At 38.9% G+C, this 24,389-nt stretch overlaps 1 protein-coding gene across 4 annotated transcripts in view; it reads right to left on the reverse strand.

Moving 5' to 3' along the window:
* The window catches only part of plrdgb (PITP-less RdgB-like protein), a 130,452-nt gene extending 107,656 nt beyond the window's left edge, over nt 1-22,796 (reverse strand). For 3 of the 4 annotated variants that reach the window (XM_067423655.1, XM_067423654.1, XM_067423653.1), the window contains exon 1: nt 22,433-22,796. In XM_067423655.1, coding sequence (XP_067279756.1) covers nt 22,433-22,451 — 19 coding nt within the window. In that variant the 5' untranslated portion in view covers nt 22,452-22,796. The remainder of the gene's footprint in view (nt 1-22,432) is intronic. The other variant, XM_067423656.1, reaches the window with a different exon arrangement.
* Between the last annotated feature and the right edge of the window lie 1,593 nt (nt 22,797-24,389).

Here is a 24,389-nt window from a genome sequence, read left to right on the forward strand (position 1 = left end):
GCTTCTCGGGGGGTTCTCCGGGGGAAAAATGGTGTTTGGGAGGTAAAATGTGTGTTATTTTGGCAAGGTTGCCTGCTAAAATTTGCACTCATGGGTCTATATATCACATAATAGTCGCTTCAACCTGCGGACATAGAAAACAACGTGGGGAAAAAAACACAGACTTGGCAACACAGTGCAGTTGAACTCTGTTGACATTTGACAATGCATCGCTTCGTTGCTCTGATTGGTTGTAGGTCTATCCAATTGATGTCTTTCCTGGTTCGGTTGAAACACGCCTCCTAATTACAGCCCAATGGAGCAGTTTCAGACTCATATTCTGAATTGAGTATGACCACGTCAGGCTAGGTTGAACTAGGATAAACATGACTTAGTCATAAAATAATTAATACCATGAGAACAATAAATTATACACTATTCAGGCTTGAGGAAATCCACAAAGGGCTGCCATACAGTTTGAAATTGGCAGTGAGATTTGGACTCCAAGGAAAGTATCTTCTCCATTTGTATGACACAAAACAATTCACCTAACCAATCTTTAAACAATGGAGAGTTTGACGATTTCCAGTTTAAAAGTATTGATTTTTTCGCAAGTGTCATGCCCATCAATAGAGGTCGTTGCTGAGATCTTGGAAGAGTATTCAATGTCTCAGAAGATCTGAGAATTGCATGACCATGCTCTGGCTTTACCTCCTTTTGAAAAACGTTTGAAAAGAAATCAAATATAGCAGTCCAAAAATTAGACAGTTTGTGACAAAACCAAAACATGTGTGACAAAGAACCCTCATCTATTTTACATCTATCGCAAACCGGAGATATGGAATTGTATATTTTACTCAATTTTGTTTTGGAATAATAGATTACCACTTTAAACTGAATCAACCTGTGTCTCACATTTATTGAGCAATCTTGGATCTTACTGAGACTGTCATTCCAGGTTTCATCGCATACTTCTTCATCAAAATCCCTAGCCCAGGCTTCTTTTATATGGTTGGTGTTCACAGGTAGTTGAAAAGAAATAACAAAGCCTGAAACTATGTCTGGAGCCTAGATTAACCGAGAAAGTGCGTTCATATGTGTTAAACTCTGGTTTATCAATCAATTGTGGAATAACCGTTTGAACATAATGTCTCACTTATAGATATCGAAAATAGTCAGACCTTGGGAGATTAAATGCAGATTGCAATTTGCTAAAAGATGCAAATTTACCATCTATATAATAAATACCATCTATACTCCTCTCTGTCTTGGGGCAATCACCTTTGATTAATTTAATGGTTCTTCGAGATACTTTCAGTTGCCTTCAAAAACTTCCCTGGCAAAGACAAAAGCTGAAAACCAAACTGCTATCCGATCAAACTTGACTTTGAACACAGCCAATTTTAAAGACTACTAGACTGAGGAAAGAGAATGTTAGGAATGCATTTCCTCTGCTAAATTCTCATTCTGTGCATTAATTTAGATTACTTGCAAGGACCGGATAAAAAAGGTGACTGCTAAATTGATCTTTAGAATCAATAGTTATTTCAACAGTTTTGTCTGAAAACAAATGGAATTGATAAATTTGAGCCTGTGCAATCAAACTTAACCTTTTAAAGGAAATAGCTAATACATTATGAATCCACACCTACAATTATCAAATCCATAATTTACATACCATCTCTCTACCACCTTTCTCTGATTATCAGAAATTTCCTACACAGAAGACAAGAAAATAAGAAAAATTATTCAGAGCATGAAGATGGTCCAATACAGTAAAAAAGAGAGCAATATAAATATATATATATATATATATATATATATATATATATATATATATATATATATATATATATATATATATATATATATATATATATATATATATTCACCTAAAGGATTATTAGGAACACCATACTGTGTTTGACCCCCTTTCGCCTTCAGAACTGCCTTAATTCTATGTGGCATTGATTCAACTAGGTTGATGGCGATTTGTGGGATGCACATCCAGGGCACGAAGCTCCCATTCCACCACATCCCATAGATGCTCTACTGGGTTGAGATCTGGTGACTGTGGAGGCCATTTTAGTACAGTGAACTGTCATGTTCACGAAACCAATTTTAAATGATTTGACCTTTGTGACATGGTGCATAATCCTCCTGGAAGTAGCCATCAGAGGATGGGTACATGGTGGTCATAAAGTAATGGACACGGTCAGAAACAATGCTCAGGTAGGCTGTGGCATTTAAACAATGCCCAATTGGCACTAATTGGCCTAAAGTATGCCAAGAAAACCTCCCCCACACCATTACACCACCACCAGCAGCCTATACAGTGGTAACAAGGCATGATGGATCCATGTTCTCATTCTGTTTAAGCCTAATTCTGACTCTAACATCTGAGTGTTTCAACAGAAATCGAGACTCATCAGACCAGGCAACATTTTTCCAGTCTTCAACTGTCCAATTTTGGTGAGCGTGTATTTGTAGTGGAGATGAGTGGTACCCGGTGGGGTCTTCTGCTATTATAGCCCATCCGCCTCAAGGTTGTTGCGTGTTGTGGCTATGTGCCTCTCAACCACCCCCGCCAACAAAATAGGTGCATGATGGCCCTGCGTCTGACCATCTATTTAAAACTGACAGAAAGTGAAAAATATAGGTGTTGACAACCAGCTGTCATGACAACTCAAGCAGAATTAAGGTTGATAGTGTTGGCGAGAGGAGCGAACATCTGGTCACAACAAGTGTAAAATGAAAGCTCCATATCTTCTCAAAAAACAGCCACTCTAAGACTCGTGGGGAGACGGCAGATTAGATTTCTATACACCATACATCATCCCTAAACCTTGTCATTTCACAAAATGCTTTATTTTGTATTCAGCTACAAGAAAAGATGACAGAGTATGTTGTCACAAAGCTGATAACTACATAAATCAGGAAAGCATAAAATAAGAATAACATTTATGAGATTTCTAGAGGCTGAAACTTCAAAAATAGGACTGGAATACCTTATCTTTGGTTATGCGCTAACTGTCATTAATACATGAAAATAGGTTAATTTTGAGTTTAATGAATATCATATATGAAAGGTTTATTATGCAGTTCCATGTGACGTATCTACAATATGCCTCACTGCATTTTTGAGTGCAAACACGCCATCTATGGTTTATAATAATAATAATAATAATAATAATAACTTTATTTTATATAGCGCTTTTAAAAGTAAATTCTCAGAGCACTTCACATTTGTAAAATCAAGACAGATAAAACAGGGATGGTAAACACAATAATAAAAAATAAATAAAATAATAATAATAAATAATAATAATAATAAAAAAAAAAAAAAAAAAAAAAAAAAAAAAAAGACATAGCAAACTCATAAAATACATCTCTTAACCAACCACAGGAAATCCCCTTTCACCCAAATGCTTCCTTAAAATAATACGTTTTGAGTAACGATTTAAACATATTCAAGGATGGTGCATTTCTAATGTTGGCAGGCAGATAATTCCATAATTTAGGGGCAACTGCAGAGAACGCCCTATCACCCATTTTTTTTTGGTGCGTTACCGGAACAACTAAAAGACCAGCGTCGGCCGAGCGTAGATTACGTGTCGGAATGTAAGGTGTTAAAAGCTCAGAAAGATATTGTGGAGCAAGTCCATTTAATGCCTTGTATGTCAGCATAAGGATCTTAAAATCAACACGAAACTTCACCGGTAGCCAGTGCAAGGTCTCTAAAATAGGTTTTATATGATCTCTATGTCTTGTCCTAGTCAGAATACGTGCAGCAGAATTTTGTACCCATTGAAGCTTGTGCAAAATAGATTTCGATGCACCTGCTAACAAGGCATTACAGTAATCAATTCTGGAGAAAACCAGAGTATTTATTAATTTTTCAGCTACAGGAAAAGACAGCATAGACCGTAATCTGGATATATTTCTGAGATGGAAGAAAGAAACTTTAACAGTATTACGTACATGCAGTTCAAATGTTAGATTAGAATCGAAAATTACTCCCAGATTTTTTAATTTAGATTGGAACTCTATAACAGAGCCATCCACCTGCAAGGCTCCCGGTTTCACTCTGCGTAACTGGTAGGGCGAACCAATAAGCAACACTTCTGTCTTATCACTATTTAGACATAGAAAATTTGCAGACATCCAATTCTTTATATCTGTGATACAGTCAGAAAGATGTGCAGCAGCCAAAGTAACATCAGAATTTGAGTGAATGTATATCTGGGTGTCATCAGCATAAAAATGGAAATCGAGACCAAGAGACCTCAAAAGTTGGCCAAGAGGAAAAATATAAAGGCTAAAAAGTAAAGGACCTAAAATTGAACCCTGAGGTACACCATATTTTACCAAGCCAACCTCAGATCTGCAGCCACCCAGCACAACAAATTGTTTGCGATCTGAAAAATAAGACTTAAACCAGCTCAGAGCGGAGTCAGATACACCAAAGACAGACTTTAGACGAGAAAGTAAGGTACAATGATCAATAGTGTCAAAAGCGGCACTGAGATCAAGCAAAATCAATATTGATAAGCGTCCAGCATCGGAAGCCATCAATAAGTCATTTGTGACTTTAACTAATGCTGTCTCAGTGCTATGCATTTTACGAAAACCAGATTGAAGAGGTTCAAAAAGGTTATTTTCAGACAGATGAGAGAGCAATTGAGATGCAACAATACGTTCTAAGATTTTAGCCATAAAAGGCAGATTAGAGATGGGACGGAAATTTGTTAAGTTCTCAAAGTCATGGCTATTTGTTTTTGGAACAGGGGTAACAGCGGCAACTTTAAGTGCTGATGGCACAACACCGGAAGACAACGAATCATTTATAATACTTAAAACAGCCGGACATAATGAAGCAAAGCATGACTTAAACAACGTAGATGGTATAGGATCAACAATTGAGGTGGTAGCCTTCATTTTTAGAACCACATTACATAAGGTTTGAGAATCTACTATGGCGAATTCTGAAAGATTATCACCAAAGAATTCTATGTTATTTTGTTTTGGGGTAACAATTGTATTTGTAGCAATAATCTGATCTCTTATCCCCTCTGTCTTATTGGCAAAAAACACAAGGAACCTGTTACATAATTGAACAGAAGCAGAAACAGAGGAAATATTATTTCTGTTTAAAAGAGTATTGATTGAATTAAACAATTTTTTTGGGTTATCTTGATTACTTAAAATTATTTGGGAAAAGTAAGTAGACCTTGTCGATGCCATTTCAGTCCTATATTCACCCAAGCTTTCTTTCCAAGCCTGATGATACACTGTTAAACCAGTATAGCGCCATCTGCGCTCCATTTTGCGACACTGAGTTTTCATTGCGCGCAGATCATTATTATACCATGGGGCAGATCGTTTAAAAGAGACAGCACGTGACTTCAGGGGAGCAAAAGTATCCAGGCCGGATGAAAGAATTGTATGCAGCTTTTTTACTTTGTCATCCAATGCATCAGAAGGTATAATACAGCTAGTACCAGAATTAATAAAGTCTGAGAAGTCAGTGGGCACGATGGATCTCCACTTGCGGTAATGAATAATACGAGAAGTAGGAGAAGGTATAACAGGAAGCTCCAATTTGAATAGTATGGCTAAGTGATCAGATAGCCCAAAATCAGATACTGACAATTGAGACACAAATATACCATTTTGAATCACGAGATCTAATATGTGGCCTCTGTTGTGCGTCGGACAGTCCACCACTTGGTGTAGCTCAAAGCACTCTAATAAAGATGTAAAGTCTCTCATTGCTGAAGTGTCTTTTTTGTCCATGTGAATATTAAAATCACCAAGTATTAGAATTCTCTGAAATTTTAAAACCAACACAGAAAGTAGTTCAGCAAAGTCAGATGTAAATTCTTTGTTACCCTTGGGAGGCCTGTACACGGTCACAATGACTGTAGATAAAGCAGCAGAAACACTTAAGGCAAGGCATTCAAATGAGGTGAACGAAGGGATATCCACAGAACATAGTCCAAGAGGCTGTTTAAACAGCACAATGATACCACCTCCTCTACCCGTTGAGCGCGGGAGATCACATAATCCATATCCCTCCGGAGTCAGTTCATTAAAAAGAAGACCATCAGACTCTTTATGCCAGGTTTCTGTTAAGCAAATGAGATCCCAGTCTTGATCTTTGATTAGGTCAGATACAGTCAAGGCTTTGTTATTAATCGAGCGCACATTTATCAGTGCAGATTTCAACAATCGCACCGGAGCAGCCAAGCCAGATGTAGCCTCCTCACGTATGTCTGTCAAGTGATTAAAATCAGCCCCCGTTGGTCTCCATGGCGACTTCAGCAGTTTACGCTGTGCAATCGGATAAAAAACATTGTTTTGAGTTGAATCTAGGTACCCACACCGAGATGATCGATGTAGGTAACGTTTTAGGCGAAGAATTCCATAGGTATTACAAAGCGAGTGTGGTTCAGTCCCCAAAGCATAATTCCCATTAAGGTCCAGCAGCTGACGAGAAGTGTACCTTAAGACCATGGTAGAGGTGTCCATGCAAATACCAACATCACAATTGTGTAAGTCCTGGGTCACACAGTTGTTGATGACTAATGATCCGCAAACACCCAGAGATAGCAGCAGAAATCCAATAACTCTAACGCGATTCCACATCACGATGGTAAACTTTAAGGAAAACAAAAAGCAAAAATACCCATTTAAACCAAGTAAATTGTCGGGAGAAAGGAGCGGCAGCCAAAACGCGCCAGCGTGCCCGTTCAACCGGAAGTGTTTTATCAGAATATAAAACATGGTTATAATTTCAGATTATACGGTATAATATGATGCGTGAACACATTGTTACTATATACGAATAATGCATTGTTATAGCTACAAGAAGTTGTGTGTGTGTGTGTGTGTGTGTGTGAGTGTGTGTGTGTGTGTGTGTGTGTGTGTGTGTGTGTGTTGGGCGGGGGGGGGGGGGGGGGGGTCTAATTGGTCCCCATGAGGAAAACATCTTATAAATCATACAGAGAGAATTTTTTGGAGAAAGTAAAAATGCAGAATGTTTCCTGTGATGGGTAGGTTTAGGGGTAGGGGCAGTGTAAGGGGGTAGAAAATACTGTTTGTACAGTATAAAATCCATTACGCCTATGGAAAGTCCCCATAAAACATGGAAACACTACGTGTGTGTGGGGGGGGGGGCAGCCTGGTAATCCCTACATTATGGGGACAAAATTTCCCCACAAAGATGGCAATATCCGAAATCCTTGTCCTTGTGGGGACATTTTTAGGTCCTCATGAGGCAAACATCTTATAAATCACACAGAAGGAGTTTTTTTGAGAAAGTAAAAATGCAGAATGTTTCCTGTGATGGGTAGGTTTAGGGGCAGGGGCAGTGTAGGGGGATAGGATGTACAGTTTGTACAGTATGAAATCCATTACGCCTATGGAAAGTCCCCATAAAACATGGAAACACGACATGAGCGTGCGTGTGTGTGTGTGTGTGTGTGTGTGTGTGTGTGTGTGTGTGTGTGTGTGTGTGTGTGTGTGTATGTGTGTATTATTTTTGTTATGGACTTTATAATTAACCAGATGAAATACAATTTTATTAGAAATAAATTTGGTCTGTTTATTTTATAAAAAGCTACATTTTTGGGTCATATTTTTCATATAATTAAGCCCACTAATGGATCCACTCTAGATGGATTCCTGTGTTCAGATAAGCAGATGGTTTCACACCTGGTGAGGGTATCAAATGAGGCTTGTAATGGGTGAGTAGACCTCTGCACCTCACAAAATATTCAGCCAGACATATATTCAGTACAGTAACACTTCCTTTGACTGTGCTGTGGTGGCCATATTTGAACCTTCATCTTTATCTGACCTTGATCCCTAGTGCTGTTATGATTTCTTTCCAGTCCTTTAACCAGCCTGATTCCCTTTTTTTCTTTTAAATATCTTTTCTCAAGGACTCTCAGGAGCTCCAGCAGCAGAGGGATTTTAGATACTTGAGGAAAACGTTATCAGATTTCCTTTGACCACGAGGCACAACCTACACTCTCCCCCAGTCCAATACTTCTGGAGAAAAAATCTGAGCCAAACCACCACAAAAATACTAGAGAGAAAAAGGCAAAGTGACAGAGAAAACAACAGCACATTTTGTACAAAATAAAAAAATTATAATGCTGTAGGCCTACATGATTTACTCTGTGTTGATGTCACATAAATGGGTGTTAAACTAATTTATAAACAACTGCTCATCCTGTCTTTAATAACCAAACATTTTTTTATATCTCGCATATTAACAAGAGACACATTTCACTGAATGTTTTTGTTCCTACTTTTCCCCAGTTGAGGTGATGGTTGCCTTAGTGATAAAATAAAGGTTTATTAAATTGTGTGCCAACATTAGCACTTGATAATAAAGGCATCAGCCACATCATACATTAAATATTACATTCTTCATATTAAATTAAAAAGAATGTACAACAGAAGGGTTATGCCCAGAGTCTAAAAAGGTTAAACACTAAGAAAGTAACAAGGTGACTTGAAGTAACAAGAAGTATCAAGATGACTTGTGTGATATTGCTTTTATTCTGTGGTTAAATAATATTAATAAAAATACCTGCATTTTAGACACACCATTTCCGGTTACTTTGTCTATTTTTGCTCCACCAACACAAGTAGTTCCAAACAAAGCCAAAGTTTAAGTGCAGCACACATCAAGGGCCCGTTCTTCGTACGTCGCTAACTTAGTTATTAGCTAGATAATAACTAGATAATAATTTGGTTCTTCGAAGCTCATCCTGGACTTGCTGTCATAACAACAGGTCCGATAGCTTAAACCTGCTCAGGAGCAGCTTATTCATGTAACATTAAACAGGATTAGATTGCATCTTGAGGTGATACTTAAAGGGGGGGTGAAACACTCAGTTTCAGTCAATCTCATGTCAATCTTGAGTACCTATAGAGTAGTATTGCAGCCTTCATATCTCCGAAAAGTCTTTCGTTTTATTATATTTATAAAAGAAATATAGGCTGTGCCGAGTCTTTCCGGAAAAAAACGTGCGCCTGGAGGCGTATCGTGTGGGCGGAGCTAAAGAATGACGAGCGCGCGAGAGCTTCTGAAAGCTGACATCCTCAAGCGTGGAGATGAAAACGTTACCCTAAATAAACCATGGCTATCAGATTCAACTAATACATATATGATCCAGAATCAGATCCAGAGGCTGAAATAAATTGAACAGAAGAAACAGCAACAGCAGGACGTCCGTCTCTGTGGTATGTACTGTATTTAGTGCCCTGTCAACATTTGTGCGTCTTTACTCGCAGTTTATGAGGACATGATTCGGTTTATGGACTATTGTATGCGACTAAACCTTAGCAGTAGCAAGCAAAACGGTTTTGCACGTCAGACTAGTGTAACGTTATACATAGAACAACAATGGAGTAACCGTTAGCGCATTTGAATGACGAAGCACCCTTTGCAAGAACGCTAGGTTTATGTTTGGGTGGTTTTCCAATAACGTTAAACAAACTGACACCTATATTGGTCAGCTAAACAAATGTTTTAAACACACACCATAGATCGCATGCTCCATTGATAAATTAACTAACGTTATACACGATCGTGTTGTTTACTGATGTTTACTTACGCAACGATAGCCAACAACAGACATTTGAAGCAGTTTTACTCACCGCCTGTTTCCAAAGCAGGACCGTGAACCTTTATCGTTAGGACCGCTCCGTCAAAAACACACTTCTTTGGTAAGTTAACTGTTGATTTCATGAAGTCCTGAAAGCAGAGACCGTGGAGATCCACTTTTGCGACGCGACTGAAGCGAAGTTGTGATGCTTCCCGTCATTTCTGCATTCAAATCGGTTCAAATGCAGCGCTGCCTTCCCGGAATGCTGTGCTGAAGCTTTGAAGTCGCTTGATGTCACCCATAGGAATAACGTGGAGAACAGAGTAAAGAACTACAGACATCTGCGGAGTCTTCTAATTCATACACTTCCAAGTCCAGCCTTTAACTTCTCATTGTTCCAGTCAGCCCCATCTCATAACTCCAACAGATCCTCTTTGATGGGGTGGCCCAGGAGCGTCACCCGGGCCCCATACCTTCCGCCCCGCAATGTCTGGTAACCTCCTTGGCTCCAATTCAGGAAAAACTCTTCCAGAACGTTCAACGTCTGTTCGGATCGCCAATGTCACGTGATTTCAGCAGTTTGGCAGTTTGACACGTGATCCAAACCATGAATCAATACGCTGATTCACACTTTATTTGGGGTTTGAAAACAAACGTGGAAGAGAAGACAATGCTGAATAAAGTCAAGGACCAAAATGTATTTTCGATGCTTCAAGAGATTCTAATTAACCAACTGATGTCACATATGGACTACTTTGATGATGTTTTTATTCTCTTTCTGGACATGGACAGTATAGTGTGCATACACTTGGATACGCTGTCGGACTAAATATAAAATATCTTAAACTGTGTTCCGAAGATGAACGGAGGTCTTATGGGTGTGGAACGACATTAGAGTGTCATTAATGACATCAATTTCATTTTTGGGTGAACTAACCCTTTAATTTAGTCAAAAAGTGACTTTCCACATTCAGTCACCATTCTTGAGTGCACATTTTCAGCCAAAGCTTCATAAAATTTGTGAGGATCAACTGGTTTTACCCTAGGGTCCTTTTGCAGTGTTACCACAAAATGTTCCAGTTGTCTGTAGTATGGTCCGGGGTTGTGTTGTCTGTCTTAAAATGATCAACTTCTCTCTCAACAAGGTGAACAGCTCAAGATAATGATATGTCCCTTGACTGCAAATGTTCAGATAAATCTTCAAGCTCCTCCAGAGCATCAAACATGAGACCCATGTTCTTTATAAAGTCCCCTGATGAGAGCTTTGTTGCAAAACCCTGAAACATACATCTCTCATTTGCACTGCATTCAGCATCATGACTGGCTTTGCTGAAATGAGCATAAAGAGCCTTATGCATTGTCCACACTGCCTTCACTGTTCTATGTGATGAGGCCACTCACCTCAGACTCAGCACTCAAAATCTTTTTAACCACAATCCCTACTAAGCTCCCTTTGATTCTTGGGGGCTTGTTGGTAAAGACAATACAATTTGTCCATGAAACTTAAAAAAAATTATTAATTTCTGTTTAACAGAAACAAGTTTTAGGTTTAAACAATGCCAGCCAATCAGACGTTGGAACCTGCTTTTTAGCCTGCTGAAGACTCCAGCTTTTCTTCCTAACATAACCGAGGCTCCGTCAGAGCAAAATCCTACCAAACACTCATTGAAAAAGGTATTGTCAAGGCCATGACCTAATAAACAATTTAAAAGAGCCTCAGAAATTCCCTCTGCTTTAGTGGATTGAAGTTCGCCAGGTCTAAGAAAGTTCAGAATTATTAACTAAGCATCTCAGGTTTACAACAAGGCATTATTTTCTGCTTAAAGCAGCGCCCTCATCAATAAGTATGGTGAGTTTCAGCCTTGTAGACATAATACTTTCCATTAATGCACCTTTCATTTCTTTTGAAAATTATTGTTTGATAATGGCATGATATGTCACATTTGAGTGCAGTACTCTGTCGATGTTGACCCTCTTTGCCTTTTGTAAGTCAAGAAGTGTGGTGTGGTCTGTGAAGGGTTTATTACATTTTGCAATGTAATAAGCTGTTCTGAATACTGCCATTGTAGTGGAGGTTATCTCCTCTTGTGCCACAAGTAAACTGCTTTTCTGATCTCTTTTTCAGTATCGCAACTGCCTGTAGGTGACTTTGCGATGACTTGTGTTCATTTACTTTCTTCTGCAGTGATGTCATTTGTTTCGTTTTTGTTTTTCCTTATGGGGAAATTTGACAGTTTTGCCATTCACTGGAACAAGGGTACCTTTGATATACTTGTCTGTAAAGTGATGTAGCACTTTTGCACACAGAACCCCCTAACTTCGTGTTAAAGATATAGATAAATGAATATACTTGTTTGAAATATTCATATTAAGAAATTCCCCGACAGTCTGGCAAATTCTGTTTTATGTGAGTGCTACTGATTTGGGCTAGGCTACTGGTACTGTTTTGGGCTGTGGTGTTGATGCTCCTTTGGGTTATGCTATTACTGGCATGTGCTGTGCTACTGCTGCAGGGCTGTGCTGCTACTGCTAGGCAGGGCAGGGCTGGGCTGCTTGAGCTGGGCTGGGCTTTGCAGTTGATGCTTGGCTGGGCAGGGCTGGGCTGCTAAAGCTGGGCTGTGCTGTCACGGCTGTGCTGTCATGGCTTTGCTGGGCCGCTGATGCTGTGCTACTCCTGCTGGACTGGTCGCCACTGGGTTGATGCTGAGCAGTGCAGTGGTACTGATGATGGACTGAGCTGCTGAATTTGGGCTGCGATGCTACTACTGATGCTTCTCTGGGCTATGACCTGCTCTCATTCCCCATATCATGGTGAAAATATGGAATTTGAAAAGTAAGTCACTTCTGCCTAAATCATAACTGAAGCAGTAAAAATGGAAAACACAATCATCAAATAAGTCTCTTTTTTAATGTACATCACAGCACAAATTACCCAGTTCTATGGCCTGGACTGGCTGAAACTGTCAAAACACATAGCATGGCCACTAAATAACACGAAAGACTAAAGTTATATTATAACCCTAAAATATTGTCCAATTAATTGTCAACATAACAACAATGTTTGGTAGACTGCATAGGCTATCCATTTCCTGATTTTAAAAAAAAATCTAAAAACAATGACAGCTAGTCCAGTTTAGGCAGCATTTCCAGACCAATCCTTACCCTTGGAAATAATCAGTGCATGGGGGGTAAATTCGGCTGGCATCCACGCTAGGAAGACAAGGTTGAACTGTGGAAATCTGCCTTATGTGGGATCAATACTTACCTCACTCTTCTTGTAACACTGATGGATGAAACTAAAACATCTGGCTGGAACTATTGGATGTCACTGGCCAAGAGCAGTGCTACTGGGCTACCCTTTCTCCAGGGACTTCTTACAGGCTGAGGATTACCACAGGCATCTGTTCGATCATTTACCATTATGACCATCAGTTAAATCATTCTGGATCAAAACTGTTGTTTGTGGAAATACAGAGATACTACTGGATTCTACAAGGCCGCAAAGCAACATGACTGCCTAGAATCCCAAATGTGAAGGACCCAGCCGGCAATCCCTAAGATGGCGGATCTACCCTCTGCATGCCTTCGGCTCTACAAACCTGCCTTCCATTCTTGTGGAGTGGACTACTTTGGACCCATGCTGGTCAAAATCGGAATACGCACAGAGAAGTATTGGGGTATTATCATTAAATGTCTGACCACAAGTGCCATCCATTAAGACCAACTCCGAAACATGAGCACAGACTCATTCCTCATGGCTCTTAGAAGTTTTGTTACAGGGAGAGGGACCCCTGGAGAGTTATGGTCAGATTGAGGAATGAACTTCCGCAGATAAACAGGAGTAATGACAAGCTTATGCCCCATATAGGCATACAATTTCAGCTTGACTGCCAGAAGATCCACGTTCGCTTTAGTTCCCTATAATGAATCAGACCTGATGGATCTCTGCCTCAAGTCACCAGCACTGGAGTCTTTTCCAGGACCTAGCGGACTGATTCTGGACCAGGTTCATAAGGAACTATCTCCCTAGCCTCCAAAGTCCAAACTCGGCAGAAATGGCAAGCCTCTCCTCCCAACCTGAAGAACACATTTGTTCTGACTGTAGACCCCAAATAACTAAGAGCTTATGGCCTCTGGGTCAAGTCATCAAGACCCCAAATAAGCCCGGTCATATTTGGTCAGCTGATGTAGATATAAATGGCAAAGTTCATCCTTCCGGCCTTACCAAAACATTTACTTAATGCTCCCAACCCTGAATAGTTGAGATGTCTTTCATAGAAGCAAAAACGCTCGACATCTTTTGGGGGGGCTGTATAAAGGCTTATTAAATAGGGACTTATATTATGAAACAGAGTCGTACTAATATTCTGGTACTGAGCTGCGTAGTTAGTTGAGCTTCCACTATCTGCTGTGTCTGTGTGAGCTGTCAGCTGAAAAGATGTTCATTTCCTGTTTGTTCATGGTGATTTCTGCAGACGTAACATCAAGATGTTAGTCACTGACCTCAAAACTATGTACATCACCGAATATACAGCTGTGTTCCATCTCTCTGCCTCCTATACACCATGTTAAGCTGATCACCTCTCTCATTATTTGTGCTCTTACCAGCACCCAGGGGGTTTACTCGTCCATTATCTAATCAGAACTAAATGCCTCAGTCTGAAAGCCTCTCCAACTGCATTACTTTTAAAAGTCACTTTCCTCTTCTAACCAATACAGAATTATTTAAATGATTTGAAAGCCTATCTACCATGCAACTACTGTACTATATGACTGGAGTAGTATTTGTTTATATATTTTAGACGCTAAAAGTTAATTGCACTAGACATCTTCTCCTTATTAAAATAAATCATGCAGAGCCAATGGCGGAATTTGCACTACAAATCCAGAGAACAGCTCTCCTCTGTTGTTCGAATTGTTTTAAATATATTGACTTGTTTAAACAGCTGGACAAGGGCAGTGCTTGACATTGAAACAACAGTGCAAACTGAAATTTGTATTTCAGATGTGAAGACATACCCCTAAACTATTTCAAATAAACTACAATACATCAGCAGCAGACACAAATATTTGAGCTATTTGGCATAAAATAATATTGTAATAATAGAGAGATGTAGTCTTGCAGAATACATGAACTAGAAAGGATGAGTTTAGAAGACATCCATTTTAGCTCTATTGTGTTTGACTGCATCTGACACTTTCGTTCTTGCATTGAAGCTTTCTGTTTTTCTCTTCCACTGTTGTTTTCCAAAAAAAAAAATATTTATTTCTTTCTTTTTCGCCAGATGTGTCCTTGCTTTTATATTTACCTGCTGTCCTGACACAAAGGATCAGTGTCTGATCAGACAGATAGAAGTCTGGATGTGCTGCTTGTCTGGAACCTGCAGTGGACAGGGGGGACTAAATCTACATCACTATATCAGTGACACTCAGCCCTGCTGGGGCTCTGAAACCAGCTGCCACTGAGGGTTTCTCATAAACTGATGCCCTAAGGCTTCCACTGATCACCAAGAACTGTAATCCTACAACAACAACAAAAAAAAGACCTTTAACAGCACATGCAGTGTATAGAATTTTGTGAGTTAAGGCTTTAAAGGAAGAGAGGAATGGTGAGAAATCATATCACACTCTCAAAAGGAAGCATCAATCTAGCAACTTTTTGCAGTTTCATTCACACAGACATGTTTTTTTGCATTCCACTTCACTGCTTTACATAAGTACATGGGTGTTAGGCTAACATGTTTCTGTCATTGTAATCATGATGAGTGATTTATAAAAAACATCGACAGCCAATAAGAATGCAATCGTATTTCACAGTGCATCCAGAACATTATTGTGCCCTGGTCTGGACACTAACATATCGTTATTGTTCTTGCTATGACTGGGCTTTAAGTAACTAGTCTCTAGACCTTGTGAGTTTTTGCTGTGCATCTCATGTTTTTAAAGGCTCACTAAAGTGCCTTGAAATTCTTAGTATTATTCAATGTGTTGACATAATTTTGTCTGAAACAGGAAGACCCTTTTTAAAGCAGCCAATAGCATTTTGCTTGTTATATCACAGTTTGACTAGAGCCTTTCAGCTCATTAAAGCCAGAGTTTCCTCCTAATCTCTAACCGTTTCTCAACATTAATCTCCTTCATATTTCTTTGAAGTACAGCATTCTGTGCACAATTCAATTGGGGCTGATACGATTTGCGGTCTGCGGCGACTCGGCCATTATGCTCTGTGCTCTTGTTTCTCTGGACCAGATCAGACTGTGCGCTACTGCAGTACGCGTGAAAACCAGACTTCATTCGCCTCAACTGAAAGCATATTTACACTGTCTGAATCATTCCCTGTCCCCTATATAGGGCACTATGTGACATTTACCGATTTCAGCTGCAGATTCAACTAGAAAGAATTTGATTGGACAGAAGATGACAGAAGTGATGAGAAGCTGAAGTCTGCGTTTTAGCAAAGACTGTAAGTTTTGAATGCAAATTTTGTGGCTGTTTTGGAACAAACCATCTTATTCTAAGGTTATGAATAAGCTGGTTTGTTCCAAAACAACTACAAAATTTGCATTCAAAACTTACAGTTTTTGCTAAAACGCAGATTTTAGCTTCTCATCACTTTTGTCATCTAACATATTAGATGTTTATATGTTAGGCTAGGCTAGGCTAACATATTCTAAAAGCTAAAAAAACATTTTAATTTCACTTTAATGCCAATGGCTTAAGGATGAGCACACCATGTCCTAATTACCGTTATTACACTATTCCAATTTGAAAAAGCATTCATATCCTCAGAGAACTTGAACTTAGGCACTGATAGTGTTGTTATAAAAACACATAATTCCCAGTAGGAGGTTGTGAACAGCTTTGAGTAGAACATAACGCATGGTCATCTCAAAATCTCGGTAATTACGGCATGGCGTGAACGCAGCATTAAATTTTGCTCTGTTTCTCACACAAAGCCACTGTGTAAGCCTAGCTTCAAAAGACTTGTAATGAATGAGTCAGTCATCTGAACTTTTACTGTGCTTTCAGTGTGAAATTGTATTAAATTTGATTATACATCTGTTGCTGTTTTTATATTGTTGTGGAGTTAACGGACAGAAATGTTTTCTGTTATTCAAACGTCTGAAAAAAATCCACAGACTGCGGCTGCATTTGTACGACCATTTTCCCAGTCTGTGAGACTGTAATTGTAATTTTACCTGATGTACTGCCATTTTCTATTGAACATGAAAAACAATAAAAGCCATAGACTCCAGGAGCAAATAAAACAGCATGACTAATTTACTTGCAAGACCCGCTGGACAGCGCAGGGCAGGCCGGTTTCGACCGTTTGGCCCAGTACAATTTAAACAGCGCTGTGTGAATTGTGTTGTGAGCTTATATTGGAACCCCAAATGACTCTGCGCTTAAGGTGGATGAAATCCTATTAAACCTGACATACACTGGCGCAGAAAAACATACTTGTGGACAAGTGAAAATTAGAACGTTTATGTCCATGTCACCATAAGCCATAAAATGCATTACAAAAATATGACCTTGAATTTTATTTTTGGTGTTTCCTTAGATTTTCATAAGATAAATCTGGATATATAAAATATGTTTGGCTCTAATGATAATTTTCAAGGTAAATGATCCAATTAAATGGGTCATGAACTGACTTTTTAAATTCTTTATACTGTTGTCTTTATACGTTTATGAGGTTTCCACATTCAAAAACATCATTATGATTAAAATAGGCTATTTTCTACCGTGGTTTTTAGCTTAGCTCCTGAAATGCTCAGTTTTTTATTGGCGTACTGCATTCAAGACTTAAAGTATACGCCCACTACTGTGATTAGATAACAGTTGTGCATTTTGTCAGTACACGTGGGGAACTGTTTTGAAAACTTGCAATGTAGAAAAAAGGCAACCGGAACGATTCACCCATACTAGGGCTGCACGTTTTCAAGTTTTTCATTAACCGTTAACCGAGGCCCTTAGCGGTTAATACTCGGTTAACCATAGTGTGCGTCAGGGTTATTTTTAGCTTATTAATTTGACGACCACCATCTCCGTAGTGAACGCGCCTATATAGAGAAATGCACATCATGGATTACACAATCAGAGAGTAGCCTATTTCTTTTCGTTTTAAATTGTTAAAAGACATTTCAAGTTTCTTAAGATCTATTTCATGTCTGCGAGGCGTACGCTGAGTTTCGTTAAATTAGGATGAGATGCGCTCCAGTTCACGAGCAATGCAAGTGGCCGCGAGGGCGCCTGCACGATTAGAGCATGTAACGTTAGTAAAATATGCAGCCGAGAATGATTCACACAGACACAGCGTTTGACTCGCGCGGCTGAGCCTCTCCCGGCAGAGAGTTCAAGCATCTGTGGACTCGTTCCTTCAGCTCTGGCCATATTGCTTTCAGTCCGCGATTAGCTTTTTTGTTTTCTTCATTACAGTTAAAGTAACGTCTGCTTTTCTCTAGTCATTCACAAGTTTCTCACTTCAAACTTTCTTTCTTCTGATCCGTTATGCACAGCGCGCGCGGCTCGCGCTCTGCTTCTGCCCTAATGCGACTTATAGTCCAGTGCGACGTATGTTATTTTCCTCTTCATGACTCATTTTTTGACTGATGCGACTCATACTCCGGAGCAACTTATAGCCTGAAAAATGCGGTAAGCACTGCATTGCAATACTTGCATTTTGCCCCATCACTCTCATTTTTAAAGTGCTCCACGCTTTCTTTGCCCGCTTCATTGCCCGCTTAGAAAGCTGGTCATGACTTCTTCTTGTGGCTATTACAAATGTCTGGGAGCGCTCTGGCGGTCTCTAGGGGTGCAAACATATATTACAACTAAATTCAAGGCACGTCATTGACGCCACTTAACCGAGCAAAATGTTTCACTCGGTTACGCAATTTTTAATGGTTAATCGGTCAGTCGGTTAACCATGGACACCCCTAACCCATACATGTTCAACCCAGAGTCTGATCCCGAATCGCAGGACAATGAACCAGCAACACCTCTAGCCTGTGACAGTGTGGTAAGTTATCACTAATTGATGTTACTATAATACACATAATCAGCAGATATCAAACAATCTGTAACAATGCAATACTAAAAAATTTACTCACATAAGTTCACCATTCACAAAGTTCACCAAAAAAACACAAATTGCACCATTCTGTCTGCAAATCCAGTCTCGCTCGACCAGAATCCACGGTGAAATGAAGCGAACAAATGCGCATTGTCTAACTTACGTGAGCTGGAACTTAAAAATAAAGTTCAACTGCATTCCTAATATTGGAAAACAAAGGAAGCAAATGTGTTCCTCCACAACCAGACACTGCACAATATTTTGATTCACAATCTATTCACAATTAGCTGTTAATTAAAGTTGTTCTTTAACTAACAAGGACGACCTTTTATCTATCAAAAGCTCAAGGAAAAGTTGATTACTCAGTTCATGACCCCTTTAAGAGACAAGACTTTTTGGATGCTTCTCAATATCCCTCCTCGTTTCCTCGCTCCTCCGTCCTCCATCCTATGACCCGGAAACGATGGATCTCAGCCATCTTGTAGGACATCTCAATTCTCTAACTGCACCGCGAGGAGGCGAGGATGGAGGAGTGAGGAGGCTTCCTGAGGAGTCATTAGCGAGGATACATTGGAGTATCCTTTGCGGAAGTGTTTTATCGACTAAACGTGACGCAAGCATTAATTCTCCTCCCCCTTCACATCGTGCCACAGTTTATTGTGCCACAGTTTATTAATCATTATTATTATTATTATTATTATTATTATGTTTACATGTACAAGACTCAAATGTTTGTCAAATAACAACGTCTACAGTTGCAGAATTATATCAAAGAACAAGAAAATGAACGAAACGAATGCTATACAATGAATAAAAAGCAGTTAATAACTGGACTTCGTTGTTAATAATAACTGGTAATATTGATTAAAATATGGACAAATGGGGTATTTTGTGGAGGCTAAAGCTCACAATCTTAATAGTTATCTCTAATGTTCAAGAATTCCGACTAAATGCAGCGGTGCAGCAATCATTAATTGACGACGCTTTAAAGGGAGCGAGGATATATCAGTTCACTTGATTAAATTACTCGGCCCTCGCATCTTTCTCTATTCCTCTCGTCCTTCCCTCGCATCCTGAAGGGTGGTGCTAAGGTGCAAGGAATGGTAGCTAGGAAAGGAAACGAGGATGCACAAATAAGAATTGGGAAGCACCCTTAGTTTGGTGTCACATGCCTGTCCTGTCTTGTGTGCACATGTGGGTTTTGTCATGTCTTGCATGTGCTCATGTAATTGTCTGATCCCTCCCCCTTGTTATCAGATTAGTGTTTGATTTCTCCCACCGGTTCCCTCTTGATTTCTTCCCTTTATAAGCTCCTTGTGTTTGTCAGTCTGTGTTGGATCCTTGTGTAATGTCTGCGTCTTCCGTCCTCCCCGTGATTCTGTTGGTTTGTTTAAGTTTGTATTTTATTATTCTATTATGTGTTTTTCCCCCTCGTGGGTTGTTGTTTTTGAGTTTGTTTTATTTTGTAAATAAATCATCCTTCTCCTGCACTTGAGTCCTCGCACCATTCTCCCTTGTCTGTGACGTGACATTTGGTTTCTAAACTTCCAAACCATACAAGACATGATCCTCATGTGATATTCTGGAGTGCTGGATAATATCCGAAGTTTGCTGAGGCTTTGACAGAATGCTCAGAACTGAAGTTACAGTGTCGCTTTAATGCCAGATTTTCCATTGACTCTTTCTTCATTTATTTTCCATCACATCACATTATCTGTGTCTCACAGGGGTTTAAAGCAATTACATGTAATTTAACTAACTAAAATTACAACAACAAAAAATACTGTATATGTATTATGAAAGATTGTTTAACCGTGTGGATAGTAAAGCGAGAATAAGTAAAAAAAGATGGACAGGTTGCTTTAACACCTGAACATCAAGAATAGATGTAGAGTAAGCTTTGCATGAAAACAGTGTTTGGAGGTGTTTTACTTTCAGTAAGGTGACACCCTTTCTGGTAAAGGGTAGGAATCTCTGATTAATAAACCACATGATAATGATTATCCATATTCAGATATCATTTGTTTTTGCTTTTGTTTTGCAGTATCAGAAGAATTTCTGTCAATGCCTCACAAAACAGAACAAAAACATCAGACTGCACAGCTGTTCAATCCAGTGTCTATGGCTGAGCCAGTGCCACCATAAACCAGAGAAACAAGAGCATCACTCACAGGGCACAACGGCGCCTTTGTGTTTGTAATTACTGTATGCCTGATCAGACAGTAAGGCTCAATAAGACAGAGACCGGGTTAATTGAGGCTACTGAAACACATCAGATGAGACAGTGAGCGATGTTTGATGTACTTGAAACATGCAACTTGAGACAAAGAATCACATAGTTAGCTGAGTGAAACTGGATTGAAATTCCCTTTGCTTTGCACTCTGCTGTCAATTAAATCAAACAACCTTATATGACCTCAATAATTGTCCCTAAATAGAAAAAGATTTCCTAATTTTCTGAAATTTGTGCATTAGATGGATTATAAAATATAGTGTAGATGGGGCCACACACTGCTCCTTGAGAAATTATGGCCACACAGTTGTGTTAATACACATTTTCTTGGTAACCATGTTAACAGTGTTCTATTTATGTCATTGGATGGATAAAAGCATACAGTGAAAAACAGAATGCAATGAACAAAAAAAGCATTGTTCATGCGACGCATGGTCTTTAAAAACTTTTTTTTGTGGAAGAATGTGAAAATCTCCACAAATAAGTATTTGCACATTGTAAAAAAAGATTCTATTAAAGTAAACAGGCAGGTGGCAAATATATATAATATATATATTATTACTAGAATGATGCAGATGGTCCAATAAAAAGGCACATAATCTTTCACACAATGATAATGCAATAATAATAATAATAATAATGCAATACAATAAATCTCAAGTTGATTTAAACAATACTTTAATGTAAAACTACATTTGTTGTTGCTGTTGAATAGAAATTGTCTCCATATATGATGTGGTATAGGCTAATTCATAAATGTTCTGTTTCCCTAAACCACAATTTATACGCTGTTTAAACTAATATAACATCTATTTTCCTGTTAATAGCCTATAATAACGTTTTCCATACCATATATAATATGGAAACTTGTAACTGATTATCTTTTTTGCTATAGCATTTTATATTCTTTTCCCAGCTAAATCATTATATTTTATATTATGAGTACTTGTTTATGACATGCTGTGAATGACATTTGTATATAAATTTGGCTGTAAATACACAATGTGGACCATGAATTATAAAAAAAAACATTATGAGATTTCACTCCTCACTCTTATTTGAGACAAAGCCGTAACCACATACATCCATGATAAATGAAAATTGGATTCTCATAAACTTTTGAGAAGCTTCATTTAGTAGGCTATAGCCTCTCCAAATGATGGCTAGACAGTGGGCGTGAGCAGATACACCGGAAACATGCATCAATATAACGTGAAAAATAATAACAATGTGACTCAATGTGATTCATTTCTTAGAGTCAATAACCTGAATACATTTGGCTTTAATGTCAGATAGCCTAAATTATATTTACAAGTAAATCGAGTGTGTAACAATGCCTGAACACTTAATTTTGGCTCAGGGGATCTCATAAATATCCTGCTGTGCCAGTCAGTCGAAGAGAAGAGCGCGTGCTGGCACATCGATGACCGTCTGAGATGACATGCATTTCAACAGTAATTTTCTATCACCGTCGCACAGGCATTCGCACGAGAAGATGAATAAATGAGTCGAACTTACCTCGCGTCTCTTTTGCCATCCTTGCCCCTCTGTATCCGCGTGTGTGATAGTTTTGACTCAAGTGCTCTTTCTCAAACCGACTAACTGTCTACGCTTATTCTCGGAGACTACCTGCCTGCTCGTACAGGTGAAAACATTAGTTAGCAGCCACGCCGAATAGATGCCAACAAACTGCAGTCTATTGTTCTAATCTAGCCGGACGCTTCAAACAGTCTCCAATGTAAGAATTAAATCTCCAGAATCGCGCCAAAAGTGATACGGCTGAGAACTACTATGACGCATCAATCGGAAAGTAGCCTATCCTGTCACACGAACGCATCTCTGACGAGTGTTCACGAGCCTCGCACTATGACGAGCATCATGAATGATGTTGTCTGGGAAGATATCTGCCCTATATGTGCGTGTATGTTCACTGTGCATGTTATTATTCACACAGGGGGAGCAGTCCGCACGGATTCCTGCATGCTCATGCCAGTTAATTATGAATCACTTAAAGGCTTCTTAAGTTCCCTAAAATCATCTCACGGAACCCCTAGCGTCTCCTGCCAGCTGTATGAAATCTAATTAACTGGGACATCAGGGAACACATACACATTCACATACAATTGTTAAAATAATCTATAGGCTACAGTTTAATCTAATGTGTGTGTGCGCGCGCGCGCGTGCGTGTGAAAAGGTCTTTCCTTCTCCAAGTGACTGATAAATGAAATGGATGTAACATGAATTGTACTTTTATACATGTATTGTGAAACTGTGTTTAATATTTGTTTTTCTGGTAACACATTACAATAATGTTCATTAGTGAACTAATAATAAACTGCACTTATATAAAAAAATTGTTTTACTTTGTTAATGTTAATTTCAACATTTACGAATACATTATTAAAATATTGTTAAGTAAGGGATAATGTACACCCAGCCGGTTGTTACCCTGGGGTTCTGCGATAACAACCGGCTGGGTGTACATTATCCCGCTTATTACACGGCTACTAGTCTCAAATAAATAATTAATAGACACAAAATATTGTCTTGAGATTAAATATTTTATTAGCTCTTACGCAAAGCTTCCGCGAAGGAAAACAGTTCCAACCTGCTTTAAGCCTTTATCTATTGCTGAAGATTTGCCATATGCCCTTGCTAAATGTTGAAAATGAATGCTGAAAGGGTTAGTTCACCCAAAAATGAAACCAAACCTATGATTTACTCACCCTCAAGTCATTATAGGTGTGTATGACATTCTTCTTTCAGACAAATACAATCGGAGATGTATTTAAAAAGTCCAGGCTAACGTTAATCCCAGCAGTAGTTGTATTTGAAGTCCATAAAAACTCCAGCTGTCCGTCAAATAACGTGCTCCACACGACTCCGATGGGTTAATAGAGCCTTCTGATTCGAATCGATGCGTTTGTGTAAGAAAAATATCCATATTAAAAACGTTATAAAGGAAACCTGCCTTGAAGTCTTCCATTGTAACCCACGGCTGTTTAAGCCACAAGATGGCGCCAGCGTTAAGCATAGAAGTAGTACCGGTCAAGCTAACTCGTAGTACCCGTATGAGCGGGTGTTATCTGAAATAACGTACCGCTGGAATGCGCGATTGACTAATCAGAATCAAGTATTTCACAGAGCCGTGTAATAACATTAGTTAATGCACTGTGAACTAAGATGAACAAACCATGAACAGCTGGATTTTTATTAACTTAGGTTCACAAAGATGAACAAATACACTAACAAATGAACTGCCTGTGGTTAGTTCATGTTAGCTAATATACAATAACTAACGTTAACTAATGAAACATTATTATAAAGTTTAACTGTTTTTTCTCAATATTGCATGTCTAATTATCTTATGTGTTGGTGAGCCAAAGACAAATTTTCACCTAGGTGAACGATAAAGGAAAAACAATACTGATACAATACAACACAGATACAATACAACACAATACAATGCAATGTG

Source organism: Pseudorasbora parva, chromosome 18 (genome assembly GCF_024679245.1).
Source record: "Pseudorasbora parva isolate DD20220531a chromosome 18, ASM2467924v1, whole genome shotgun sequence".
Lineage (NCBI taxonomy): Eukaryota > Metazoa > Chordata > Actinopteri > Cypriniformes > Gobionidae > Pseudorasbora > Pseudorasbora parva.